This window comes from Salmo trutta, chromosome 15 (genome assembly GCF_901001165.1).
Source record: "Salmo trutta chromosome 15, fSalTru1.1, whole genome shotgun sequence".
NCBI lineage: Eukaryota > Metazoa > Chordata > Actinopteri > Salmoniformes > Salmonidae > Salmo > Salmo trutta.
The window spans coordinates 50,337,901-50,352,579 of record NC_042971.1 but is presented as its reverse complement, the minus strand read 5'-3'; the positions used below and the strand labels follow the sequence as shown (position 1 = coordinate 50,352,579).

At 40.0% G+C, this 14,679-nt stretch overlaps 1 protein-coding gene across 2 annotated transcripts in view; it reads left to right on the top strand.

The window, feature by feature from the left end:
* nnt (nicotinamide nucleotide transhydrogenase) overlaps window positions 1–14,679 on the top strand; it is a 68,234-nt gene that overhangs the window by 44,855 nt on the left and 8,700 nt on the right. For both annotated transcript variants that reach the window (XM_029691937.1, XM_029691936.1), the window contains exons 16-17: window positions 299–478; window positions 851–1,010. In XM_029691937.1, the coding sequence (XP_029547797.1) occupies window positions 299–478; window positions 851–1,010 (340 nt within the window). The remainder of the gene's footprint in view (window positions 1–298; window positions 479–850; window positions 1,011–14,679) is intronic.

Genomic DNA, 14,679 nt, shown 5'->3' with positions numbered 1-14,679 from the left:
ACTTATGAGTGGACTGAGGCCCACTGCAATCTGATAGGGGTTAAATACACAACATTTCTACTACCTGATCAGATTTCGCTATTTTCCGTTCAATAATACAGGGTATCTGTTTATGCCAAAATGATTCAGGAAAATGCTTACATGTGCGTTTATAGATGGCCAGGCCTACTACTCACATGTGGAACATGATCTTTGTATACCTTCTTTTGAATGGGCAATATATTAAATTTAGCAACATATGAAGGAAATTACGAATGCCATATGAACCTTTAGTCTAACGGTGGTCTTGTTCTCATAGGGCCTGACTCTGACAGCAGCCATCGGTGGTGCAGACATGCCGGTGGTCATCACGGTGCTTAACAGCTACTCCGGCTGGGCCCTATGTGCCGAGGGCTTCCTGCTCAACAACAACCTGCTCACCATCGTAGGGGCTCTCATTGGCTCCTCAGGGGCCATTCTCTCGTACATAATGTGTGTGGTAAGTAAGCATCCTCTGTAAGTTCTTCTGTATTTTAGAAGTATCGCACCGACTCTATACTTTCATCATTCTATAGGATATCATCCTTCCTTCTGTATGTAGGATGTGTCACACATCAGATAGTATGAGGTAAATAGGGAGAATCAGGCCATGACTATACAGGTAAACCTTGAAGATGCTGAAATTTGCAAGTGGCATTTTCTGTGCTTCCACCGTTTTCCACTAGGAGGAACTCTAACTGTACTTAAATGCCTTCCTGGCTGCATTGACTGCCTGAAGGAAACTGGGTTCATTGAAACTGCAGTTGACTCAAAAGAAATGAGCAGCTTTTTATTCTTTCCACCCCTTCTTCTCCTCTCTCCCACTGGCTAGGCCATGAACCGTTCCCTGGCCAATGTGATCCTTGGTGGGTACGGTACGTCATCCACTGGGTCAGGAAAGCCCATGGAGATCGTAGGAACACACACAGAGGTCAACGTGGACCAAACTGTTGAAATGATCAAAGACGCCCAAAACATCATCATCACTCCAGGTAGTCAAAACCCAAGCACCACACACATGTACACGGTGATACACAAAAATATGGGGACAAATTAGTGGATTCAGCTATTTCAGCCACACCCGTTGCTGACGGGTGTACACAATTGAGCACACAGCCATACAATCTCCATAGACAAACATTGGCAGTAGAATGGCACGTACTGAAGAGCTCCGTGACTTTCAACAAGGCACCGTTATGGGATGCCACCTTTACAACAAGTCAATTTGTCAAATTTCTGCCCTGCTAGAGCTGCCCGGTCAACTGTTGTTGTGAAGAGGAAACGTCTAGGAGCAACAACGGCTCAGCTGTGAAGTGGTAGGCCACACAAGCTCACAGTACGGGACCGCCGAGGGCTGAAGCGCGTAGCGTGTAAAAATAGTCTGTCCTCGGTTGCAACACTCACTATCGAGTTCCAAACTGCCTCTTGGAAGCAACGTCAGCACAAGAACTGTTCGTCGGGAGCTTCATGAAATGGAAGCAAGTCACTACAGCAATTTTACCTCTAGTGGAAAGCCTTCCCAGAATAGTGGAGGCTGTTATAGCAGCAAAGGGGGAGCAACTCCATTTTAATGACCATGATTTTGGAATGAGATATTTGACGAGCACTTTTGGCCATGTAGTGTACTTAGACACACCGGGACACTGACAGGGTAGGTTAATGTAAACTAAACCACTCGCGTACACAGGGTTCAATTTGCAAACGTTTTTAAGACCTAAAGTGGGTTGTGGCCAAAGGTCTTGTGCAGAAAATATAAAACATGTCCTTTGCCAGACACATTTTTCAGATATTACAGAACTTTTTTCTTTATTTAGCTAACCTCTGTTGACCTTGTTACATCACCAGCTAATTTGCTAACCTTCACTGGGGCACCTCTCAGGTAGGGCCCGTCATCCATGCAGGCCACTCCATCCCAAGGTGGTCCAAGAGCCTGGGTCATGTTTTGGAATGGGACTTATTGAAGCTTTGACAGAACTCTGTATTATCTCAGTCTGTAGTCCGTCTTTCACTCTCCCAACCCCTCTGAAAACACTTGTCCCCTGACGACAGCGCTCTACACATTGCTTCTCCATCATGGTGGTGATGTGAAGTGAACTCTTTGGGGAGAAGAAGTCAGCTGTCAGCTTTATCTCTCCTGCCTGGCAGGAAGCAGGGACTGATAGTGTGGATGTGGCGGGTGATAGTGTGGATCAGTCTGAATGTGGCAGGTGACTCACTCTCAATGTTCATTCCAATTAGCGATTTCCGCCAGATGGGCTAGCTACAAAGTCAAAATTGGCTAAAGTCTATTGTAAAAATGAGCTTTTTGTTCTTAATTTAAAGTTAGGCCTTAGGGTTAGCAGTGTGGTTAATGTGATCGTTAGGTTTAAAATCTAATTTCATGATTTTGTGGCAGTGCCAGCTACTAATCTGCACCTGTTAAGGAGATAATCAGATTACGTTTGTGTAATTCAAGGGTTAAGTTACTCATTTACATTTTGGACGGGTAACTGTAACGGATTACATTAATAAATTAACCTACCCAACCCTGGTCCCAATTAGGGTTGCAAATGGAGGGTATATTGCTGAAAACTTTCAAAGTTTACCAGTAAACTACCAGAATTTTGGTGTCTTTATCTCTGGCCTTATCACATGTAAAATATATGAAATAATTAAAGATGAGGCCGGAAAAAGTTGAATTACTGTTTAACTGATGCCCCGACTCAATTTTCTCCAGACATCCCAAAAATATTTAAAATATCTGATATTTTTTTTGCCAATATATGCGGCTCTTTGTTTATAAAGCGCTGTCCGCTCTCCCTTGAGGCTTTCCCAAGGTGATCCCCAAGAGACCAAAGAGCCTCAGGTCACGCGCTCAGATCATTTTCGAGCCTCGGATTGGACAGTGAAACACACGCTCGCACCTGCAGGCGACGTGCAGATAATTCATTTCTCTCTCATACGGTCATGGCTGAAACCACTGTAAATTCCTACTATTTATGTGTCCATGTTTAACTTGGAGTGCAACGCAGTGCAAGCTGATAGTATTTTGGACAACCAAATTGAAGTCAAAATGATTGATGAAATCGAAGTGTGTCAGCTCTATGGTGATTTGGTTTGATTGATTTGGTGATTTGTATCCTAGTGGTTAGAGCGTTGGACTAATAACCGAAAGGTTGCAAGTTCAAATCCCCGAGCTGACAAGGTACAAATCTGTCGTTCTGCCCCTGAACAAGGCAGTTAACCCACTGTTCCTAGGCCGTCATTGAAAATAAGAATTTGTTCTTAACTGACTTGCCTAGTTAAATAAAGGTAAAATAAATAAAAATGTGCGATTCATAGCTTACATTTTACCAGTACTACCAGGTGGTAGTAGTAGGCCAACCGGTAACACCACGACGGAATGCGTTTGAAGTGATGATGCGCCGCCGAGAACAGCTAGCATGTCCAGCGAAGTACATCGCCAGCAGTGATGCCAATTTAGCAATTTTGTTGCTAGATTCAGCAACTTTTCAGACTACCCTGGCAACTTTTTTTTCAAACAGCATCTAGCAACAAATTTAGCTACTTTTAAAAATGTATTTGCAACTTTTGAGAAGTGACTCAAACGCAAAACGGCATTTTCCCTCTAAATGACACAAAACGATTTTTTTTTCTGTCACACACTGTCACAGCACACGGCTTCAAAAGTGCGTTGTGAGTGACGTCAGCAGCAGGCCAGCAGCAATTTCAGCAAATTGCAAATCATTGTTGGCTGACTTCAGCAGCAGTAGCACGGGTTCGACGAGCCAAACCCAATGAATATTGTTGGTAACGAATGTTTGATCTTGAACAGAACTTAAAACATCAATCAAAATTGTACAGCCAGAAATACAGAAAAGAGTGGGAGTCTGTACCTGAACAAATGTCAGATCATATTTTTTGCAGAGATGGCCAGTCAATTTGAGTAACGTTATTGTGTATTCTACTTAATGACGCAGTTTTACGTTATCACGCAATGACATCACAATGTCATTTAGCAACTTTTAGCAACAAATCAACCTGCCTCTAGCAACTTACCCTGAAAATTAGTTGGCAACACTGATCGCCAGTGGCAGGTACACACTTCGTGCAGATCGGCAGGTGGGGGCTTTTCATGGCAGCCACACGAGACAATCGAAGGAGGATGCTGCGAGCAAAGTTACTGGGCTCGAATTTAGTCACGCTTGCTCTATATATATCGATGCTTCTAATTGTGCATGTTATAAACAGCATTTTTTATGATGAAAGGTTATACTTTGGCTGGATTGATGTATTTTTTTTCAATGATACATTAATTTGCCAGACCTAACTTGATTAACCCTCTTTCTACAAGGCCTAGTCTATAAGAGGCCAAATCATATTTGTATGAATATTTTGTTAACGCCTAGGCTATAAAGATGCATTCAGGAAATGAACTTATTATTATAATAGAATGACAAAGCTGTAAAACATTATCCTTAATATATACCGTTTAATATGAGGGTTTCAGCATGAATTATCCTTTTTTAAAGACACTTATTTTACTATGTCTATGTATTTAATGTTTTGCCGTCAAACTGGTGGCAAATATGAAGAAAACTCAATATTTTGAAGAGTTTCAGAGTTAATTGTTGAATTAGATGCTTTTTTCATTAATTAGGCTATTCTCATGGACTATATGGACACAGATAAAACATGAGTACTATATGTGAATACATTTTTAAAAGTTATTCAAGTATAAATTACCAAAGTTCTGATAGTGTCATGTTCATTGTAGGAAGGAGACCAAAGCGCAGCGTGGGTATCGTTCCGCATCTTTTATTTTAATGTGATACTTTACAAAACAAACTACAAACAAAACACAAACCGTGACGAAAGAGGTGCAACATGCACTAACTCAAAATAATCCCCCACAAACACAGGTGGGGAAAAACTACTTAAATATGATCCCCAATTAGAGACAATGATGACCAGCTGCCTCTAATTGGATCATACAAAAATCCCAACATAGAAAAAAGAAACTAGAACCAAAACATAGATCTAAATAAACTAGATAAATTGCCAAAGAGTCTAGTAATTTTGGTATATTACCAGTAGCTTTGCAACCATTGTCCCGATGGCACCCTATTCCCTTTATTATATTCATGCCGGTAGCATACAGATAGTTGTCCATCATGAAACAATGGTTTGGTTGTTATTAGTGAGCTGTTTTCAGATTTGATAAGCCAATGAATGGGGTTTTTGTTTTGATTATCTAGGTAGCTTGCCAGCAGTTGTAGCTAACTAGCTAAGCATCAAAACGTTATACCAGGGGTGTATTCATTACGCCAATCATGTTGCAAAACCTATCTGAATTTGTCCAATAGAAACCCTTGTTTTAGTTGCAACTGTTTGGACTATTGTTTACACTCCAGTCTGGCCAGTCAGGTGAGGGCTAACGTTGGCTAGCTAGCTATATTTGGTTATGGAAGGATTTACGCAGTGGTTGGCAACCTCTCCCAAACCCTGATAACCAGTGTTTAAAGATGCATAACTCTGCAACGCTTTAGGCTAGAAACAAACCGTAAAAGTCTGACAATCAGAGTTTGAACTAAGACTTTCAAAAGTCAATCAGTTAAAAAAACTTCTTTTTTTTTAAGTTAACTTTAATTTCAATGGAAGTCTTACTTTACAATGTAAGACTCTGTTGCAATCTAGTTTATTCAAAACTGATTTTAGAGGCAGCAGACCAGGGTTTAAACCAGCAACCCTTGCAGTTATGCAAGCACACCACCTGTGCCGTTAAGGTCCAGACCTTTTGTCAGAGGCCGGATTGTAGGTTACAATAGCACTGCAAATGACAGTCATTTGGTTAGTCAAAGAATGTGGAAATGTTGTATAATGCACCTTTAACAAAAATCGGCTGTAAACATTTTTTTAAGTGAGAAGTAGGCATTGGTCTGAAGCTGAAAAATAAAGGAGGAGGCCAGGTCATCTGATGCAGCACTCCATCACTCTCCTTCTTGGTCAAATAGCCCTTACACAGCCTAGAGATGTGTTTTGGGTCATTGTCCTGTTGAAAAATCAAATGATAGTCCCGCTAAGCCTAAACCAGATGGGATGGCATATCGCTGCAGAATGCTGTGGTAGCCATGCTGGTAAATATATAACTGACAGTGTCACCAGCAAAGCACCATCACACCACCACCTTCTTGCTTCACGGTGGGAACCACATACGCGGAGATCATCCGTTCACCTAGTCTGCGTCTCTCAAAGCCTTGGCGGTTGATACCAAAAATCTCAAATTTGGACTCATTGGACCAAAGGACAGATTTCCACCGGTGTAATGTCAATTTCTCGTGTTTGTTGGCCCAAGCAAGTCTTCTTATTATTGGTGTCCTTTAGTAGTCCTTTGTCCTTTGCAGCAATTGAAGGCCTGATTCACTGTGTCCTCTGAACAGTTGATGGTTTTTGCGACTGCAATTAAAGAAACGTTCAAAGTTCTTGAAATTTTCCGGATTGACTGACCTTCATGTCTTCAAGTAATGATGGACTGTTATTTATTTCTCTTTGCTTATTTGAGCTTTTCTTGCCATAATATGGACTTGGTCTATAACCAAATAGTGCTTTCTTCTGTATACCACCCTTTCCTTTTTATGACACAACTGATTGGCTCAAACGCATTAAGAAGGAAATACATTCTACAAATTAACTTTTTAAGAATGCACAACTGTTAATTGAAATGCATTCCAGGTGACTACCTCATGAAGCTGGTTGAGAGAATGCCAAGAGCGTACAAAGCTGTCATCAAGGCAAAGGGTGGCTACTTTGAAGAATCTCAAATATATATTTTGATTTAACACTTTTTTTTGGTCACCATATGTTATTTCACAGTTTTGATGTCTTCACAATAATTCTACAATGGAGAAAATGGTAAATATAAAGAAACCCTTGAATGCGTAGGTCTGTCAACTTTTCACTGGAACTGTGTGTGTGTGTGTATGTATATATATATGTATGTATATGTATATATGTATATATGTATGTATATATATATATGTATATATATATGTATATATATATGTATATATGTATATATATATATATATATATATATATATATATATATATGTATATATATATGTATATATATATGTATATATGTATATATATATATATGTATATATATGTATGTATATATGTATATATGTATATATATATATGTATATATGTATATATGTATATATGTATATATGTATATATGTATATATATAGATAGATAGATAGATAGATATGTGTGTGTATATATATATATATATATATTACTGCTCAAAAAAATAAAGGGAACACTTAAACAACACAATGTAACTCCAAGTCAATCACACTTCTGTGAAATCAAACTGTCCACTTAGGAAGCAACACTGATTGACAATAAATTTCACATGCTGTTGTGCAAATGGAATAGACAACATGTGGAAATTATAGGCAATTAGCAAGACACCCCCAATAAAGGAGTGGTTCTGCAGGTGGGGACCACAGGAACTGAGAAGTGGTCTATGCTTCCTGGCTGATGTTTTGGTCACTTTTGAATGCTGGCGGTGCTTTCACTCTAGTGGTAGCATGAGACGGAGTCTACAACCCACACAAGTGGCTCAAGTAGTGCAGCTCATCCAGGATGGCACATCAATGCGAGCTGTGGCAAGAATGTTTGCTGTGTCTGTCAGGTAGTGTCCAGAGCATGGAGGCGCTACCAGGAGACAGGCCAGTACATCAGGAGACGTGGAGGAGGCCGTAGGAGGGCAACAACCCAGCAGCAGGACCGCTACCTCCGCCTTTGTGCAAGGAGGAGCAGAAGGAGCACTGCCAGAGCCCTGCAAAATGACCTCCAGCAGGCCACAAATGTGCATGTGTCTGCTCAAACGGTCAGAAACAGACTCTATGAGGGCCCGACGTCCACAGGTGGGGGTTGTGCTTACAGCCCAACACCGTGCAGGACGTTTGGCATTTGCCAGAGAACACAAAGATTGGCAAATTCGCCACTGGCGCCCTGTGCTCTTCACAGATGAAAGCAGGTTCACACTGAGCACATGTGACAGACGTGACAGTCTGGAGACGCCGTGGAGAACGTTCTGCTGCCTGCAACATCCTCCAGCATTTAGGTGGCATTTCTTTGGAGGGCTGCACAGCCCTCCATGTGCTCGCCAGAGGTAGCCTGACTGCCATTAGGTACCGAGATGAGTGGTTGAAAATGAGTTTTAATGACTGCAACCTAAGTGTTTGTCAACTTCCTACTTACACACACACACACTGTTCCAGTCAGAAGTTGACAGACCTACGCATTCAAGGGTTTTTCTTTATTTTCACTATTTTCTACATTGTAGAATGATAGTGAAGACATCAGAACTGATTTAAAGAAGCAATTAACGGCCTTCTTTAGACTAGTTGAATATCTGGAGCATCAGCATTTGTTGGTTCGATTACAGGCTCAAAATGGCCAGAAACAAATACCTTTCTTCTGAAACTCGTCGGTCTATTCTTGTTCTGAGAAATGAAGGCTATTCCATGTGAGAAATTGCCGGGAATCTTAAGATCTGGTACAACGATGTGTACTACTCCCGTCACAGAACAGCGCAAACTGGCTCTAACCAGAATAGAAAGAGTGGGAGGCCCTGGTGCACAACTGAGCAAGAGGACAAGTACATTAGTGTCTAGTTTGAGAAAAAGACACCTCACAAGTTCTCAACTGGCAGCTTCATTAAGTAGTACCCGCAAAACACCAGTCTCAACGTCAACAGTGAAGAGGCGACTCTGCAACGCTTCCCTTCTAGGCAGAGTTCCTCTGTCCAGTGTCTGTTCTTTTGCCCATCTTAATCTTTTCTTTTTTTGGCCAGTCTGAGATATGGCTTTTTCTTTGCAACTCTGCCTAGAAGGCCACCATCCCGTTTCCAGCTAATAGTCATTTACAACATTAACAATGTCTACACTGTATTTCTCATCAATTTGATGTTATTTTAATGGACAAATAATGTGCTTTTCTTTCAAAAACAAGAATTTCTAAGTGACCCCAAACTTTTGAACAGTAATGTGCGTATTCTCATTAGATGTACGTGTTTTAGATATTGTAAATGTATATTGTAGCGTCACCATCTTTTTATACATTTGACAGAGGTAATGAACTGTCCATTGATCAGCAAAGTAATTCAAAAATAGGACCATGTTTGCAAAACAAGTGCTTCTGAGCTTATGTCAATATTACACAGGTAAGCTAACGATTACGGAAATCAGGAGTGCAGACAAGCTCTACAGTCCTCTGTGTCCAACACACCACCTGTTATGTTGTACCTGTTATGTTGTGCACCTTCTGACCAAAATAGATGTTTTGAAATATATTTTTTTTCTCAATGACATGTATTGCTAAAATAAAGTTTTAAGGCACAACATTACTACAAAACAAAACAGCCCACTCAATCAAGCTTGATGGTCTTGTAAGTATATAAGCAAAGCTTGCTTTCGTTTCTAAAATATTGAAAAGGTAGTGGAATGAGATTGGTGTTGGTGTGAAGAATCCAATATTTTAGAGTGTATGCAATACATATTACATTTATTGCGGGAGCACCTCTAAGAGAATGAATTGGGCTGTTTTGAGAAGGTTTGAATCCTAAACAACCTGTCTACACATTGTTTGAAGTACAGTAGATTAACATAGCTACTGTAGTAGGCCAAAGCTATGTCCTGGAAAACCATGGTAGACCATGGGTAAAGTAGGCATTGTGGTACTTGTGAATTTCCTTTATTTTTAAGCTTCAGACCAATGCCTACTTCTCACTTAATATGCAGAAAACGCCTTGCCATTTCCTGGTTGCAAAATATCTAATAGTTAGCCTAATTTCAGTGTATGTAACAAAGTGATGTGTAGTCATTGTACCACCTAAACCGCTGTGAAATATATTTTCAATATCCAAAAATATTGTATTTTCAGCTGTTTGAAGCTGGTGTGCAAAAGTTAAATTTAAAGACGCAAAAACGAAACTTAAGAATGGGAGGCATAGAACTAGTGCACAAAGAACAGATCTACCAGACTTACTTTCAATGAGTGACAGATTTATAACTCATTTTATTCATCACCCCAGGACAGATGACAGGATGGACAGATGGAGTGGCGATGAGATGTGGGAGGATAAATGAAGAGAAAGTAAATATAAAAATATGGCCACTCCAGAGTAAACAAGCATGTGGGGCCAAGCACAACACAATACCCCTGGCCTTCCAGCCGTCCAGCAAGGCTCAACCCTAGGGTGTCCTGACCCAGACATTAGATGGTTAGACCCTGTCTATCTAACATGGATCTAAACCACGGGCCTCTGTAGACAGTGGGGGAGATTTAGTATCTATATCTATTGTGGAGGACGTTCTGAATCCTCAAAGTACACAGTGGTCTAACTGACTACTGCAAACCCAGACTTTTTTTTGTATCCGTCATCTCCTAATTTGTGGCTCAGTTGGTAGAGCTTGATGTTTGCAACGCCAGCATGGTGTGTGCAACGCCAGGGTTGTGGGTTCGATTCCCACGGGGGGCCAGTACAAAAAAAATCATGAAATGTATGCATTCACTACTGTAAGTCGTTCTGGATAAGAGCGTCTGCTAAATGACTAAAATGTAATTTCTCCAATTTACCTGGTGTTTATGTGCCAACTAGTACTGCCAGACTGAAAGGTGATCCTCAGCTTCTGAGGCATGGTGTTATGGTGCACTGTTCATCTGTTGCTTGCTGTGTTGTGGTTTGTCAGTGGGTCCCAGGTTCTCCATCTGACTCCAGTGCACGACACTACACCAGGCTGGAACTGGGGCAGTCTTGTTTTCCTGTTCACATTTCCAATAATTGGACCAGGCGCAGTCACTTTTCTTGATTGACATCTGTGGAAACGTTTAAGACTTAAAAAAAAAAAAATTATAAACATGGGTCTTGTCTGGACGGGCTTGTTTACGTTAGGAGAAAGCCTTGTGTTTGAGCCCGTTTTATTAAAAAAATTAAATAATAATTCATTAAGAAGCAAGAATGGACTGTAGACAGACATGTTCAGTGCAACATGCTGTGTTTAAAGCCGAGTATTTGACGGCTGTTGTGACAGGCCCATCAAACATCGTTAACAGCAATTGAGGCTTTAAATTGTCCATTTGCTTTGAATTATTGTTTCTCTCTTGGATGGTGCTAATTTCAGTGAGAGGTTTCTGAACTCTGCACGGGCCATATGACAGATGAGTGTTGATGGTCCGTATCGTGTTTGACAGGCCTCGGTTGGCTTTGGAATGGTGAAGAACAGTGAGTAAAGACTTACTTAAGTCAGAAATGTTCAGCCAACCACACATACTGGAGCAATTCATGTGCTCTTACAGCTTATAATGTACACATTTTTACAATATACAGTGCCTTCCGAAAGTATTCACACCCCTTGACTTTTTCCACATTTTGTTGTTACAACCTGAATTTAAAATGGATTAAATTGAGATTTTGTGTCACTGGCCTACACACACACCTCAATGTCAAAGTGGAATAATTTGTATTGACATTTTTACAAATTCATTAAAAATGAAAACGCTAATATGTCTTGACTACCTCATCTCAAATACTGATTCAACCATCAAGACCAGGGAGGTTTTCCAATGCCTTGCAAAGACCGCCACCTATTGGTAGATGTGTTAAAAAAATATAAAAAAACACCATTAAATATCCATTTGAGCATGGTGAAGTTATTAATTACTCTTTGGATGGTGTATCGATACACCCAGTCACTAAGATACAGGTGTCCTTTTTAACTCAGTTGCCGGAGATGAAGAAAACCGCTCAGGGGTTTCACCATAAGGCCAATGGTGTCTTTAAATCAGAGTTTAATTGCTGTGATAGGAGAAAACTGAGGATGGATCATCAACATTTTAGTTACTCCACAATACTAACCTAAATGACAGCATGAAGAGAAGGAAGCCTGTACAGAAGACAAATGTGAAAAAACATGCGTCCTGTTTGCAAAAAGGCACGAAAGTAAAACTACAAAAAATATGGCAAATAAATTAACTTTATGTCCAGAATAGTGTTTGGGAAGAATCCAACACATCACTGAGTACCACTTTTCATATTTTGAAACATGGTGGTGGCTGCATCATGCTATGTGTATGCTTGTCATCCGCAAAGTTTTTTTTTTTTAGGATAAAAAGAAATGGAATAGAGCTAAGTACAGGCAAAATCCTAGAGGGAAAACCTGGTTCAGTCTGCTTTCCACCAGACACTGGGAGCAAATACACCTTTCAGCAGGACAATAACCTAAAACACTAGGAGTTGGTTACCAAGACGACATTGAATGTTCCTGAGTGGCCTAGTTAGTTTGAACTTAAATCATCTAGAAAATATATTGCAAGACTTAAATGGCTGTCAAGCAATGATCAACAACCAACTTGACAAAGCTTGAAGAATTAAAACAATAATGGGCAAATATTGTACAATCCAGGTCTTCTAGACTTAAGGGAAAGACTCACAGCTGTAATCGCTGCCAAAGGTGATTCTAACATGTATTCACTCAGGGTTGTGAATACTTAGTGCCTTGCAAAAGTATTCATTCCCCTTGGCGTTTTTCCTATTTTGTTGCATTACAACCTGTAATTTAAATTGATTTTTATTTGAATTTCATGTAATGGACATTGTTGAAGGGAAATGAAGAAAAAAAAAACTTTCAAAAAATTCAAAATTATTTGTAGGAATGTGGTGGGTGCATATGTATTAACTCCCTTTGCTATGAAGCCCATAAATAAGATCTGGTGCAACCAGTCACATAATTAGTTAGATTGCACAAAGATGGACTTGATTTAAGTGTCACATGATCTCAGTATATATATATACACCTGTTCCGAAAGGCCCCAGAGTCTGCAACACCACTAAGTAAGGGGCACCACTAAGCAAGCTGCACCAGGAAGACCAAGGAGCTCTCCAAACAGGTCAGAGACAAAGTTGTGGAGATGTACAGATCAGGGTTGGGTTATAAAAAATATCCAAAACTTTGAACATCCCACTGAGCACCATTTAAATCCATTATTAAAAAATGGAAAGAATATGGCACCACAACAAACCTGCCACGAGAGGGAATTAATCAGAGATGCAACAAAGAGACCAAAGATAACCCTGAAGGAACTGCGAAGCTCCACAGTGGAGATTGGAGTATCTGTCCATAGGACCACTTTAAGCCATACACTCCACAGAGCTGGGCTTTACAGAAGAGTGGCCAGAAGAAAAGCATTGCTTAAAGAAAAAAATAAGCAAACACATTTGTTGTTCGCCAAAAGGCATGTGGGAGACTCCCCAAACATATTGAAGAAGGTACAGATGAGACAAAAATGTAGCTTTTTGGCCATCAAGGAAAACGCTATGTCTGGCGCAAATCCAACACCTCTCATCACCCCAAGAATACCATCCCCACAGTGAAGCATGGTGGTGAAATCATGCTGTGGGGATGTTTTTCATTGGCAGGGACTGGGAAAATGGTCAGAATTGAAGGAATGATGGATGTCGCTAAATACAGGGAAATTCTTGTTTGTCCCAGCCTCAAATCTCTGGAAGACAGAGGTTCACCTTCCAGCAGGACAATGACCCTAAGCATACTGCTAAAGCAACACTCAAGTGGTTTTTAGGTGGAAACAATTAAATGTCTTGAAATGGCCTAGTCAAAGCCCAGACCTCATTCCAATTGAGAATCTGTGGTATGACTTAAAGATTGCTGTACACCAGCGGAAGCCATCCAACTTGAAGGAGCTGGAGCAGTTTTGCCTTGAAGAATGGGCAAAAATCCCAGTAGCTAGATGTGACTTTAGGGGGGGTGAATAGTTATGCACGCTCAAGTTTTCTGTTTTTTTGTCTTGTTTGTTTCACAATAAAAAAAATGCATCTTCAAAGTGGTAGGCATGTTGTGTAAATCAAAGGATCCAATCCCCCAAATGATCCATTTTAAATCCAGGTTGTAAGGCAACAAAATAGGAAAAATGCCAAGGGGGATGAACACTGTATGTAAATAAAACATTTCTTTATTTGCTTTTCTATAAATTTGCCCAGAAAATAAATATTTTTCACTTTTTCATTATGGGGTATTGTGTGTAGATGGGTGATAATTGTTTTTATTAAATCTATTTTGACTGCAGACTGTAGCACAACAAAATGTGGAATAAGTCAAGGGGTATTAATACTTTCTGAACGCACTGTACGTGTATGAAAATCCCACTATCTTTGTTTTGCAAAATAAGTAATTTTCCTTCAGTACTTTGATACCATCATCCTTACATGGGCAATCTGCAGTTGGAAACTCATGTGGCATTTTATAAATTATATTCTTGAAGAATCAATGGCCATGTATCATCAGTTTTAAAGTCCAAAATGGACATAACAATCACAGATTGCTCCTTTAACAGTAACATAATTGATTGCTGTTTGTACTCCTCCAGAATCCTGCACATGCTCCCACTGAACTTCTTCAGATAAAGGGATTTGAAATCATTTCACAACTGATTTTTATTTTCAGTCTTGATGTCCTTTCTGTTTATTTTACAGTGTTTGTTTATTGTTTTATAAAATAAAAGGCTCTGTTATTTTACCTCCGGTCTTGTTGAAATGAGAGGAAAGGGCTCCCCTTGTATGCAGGATTATTATCAAAACCATATTCTGCAAT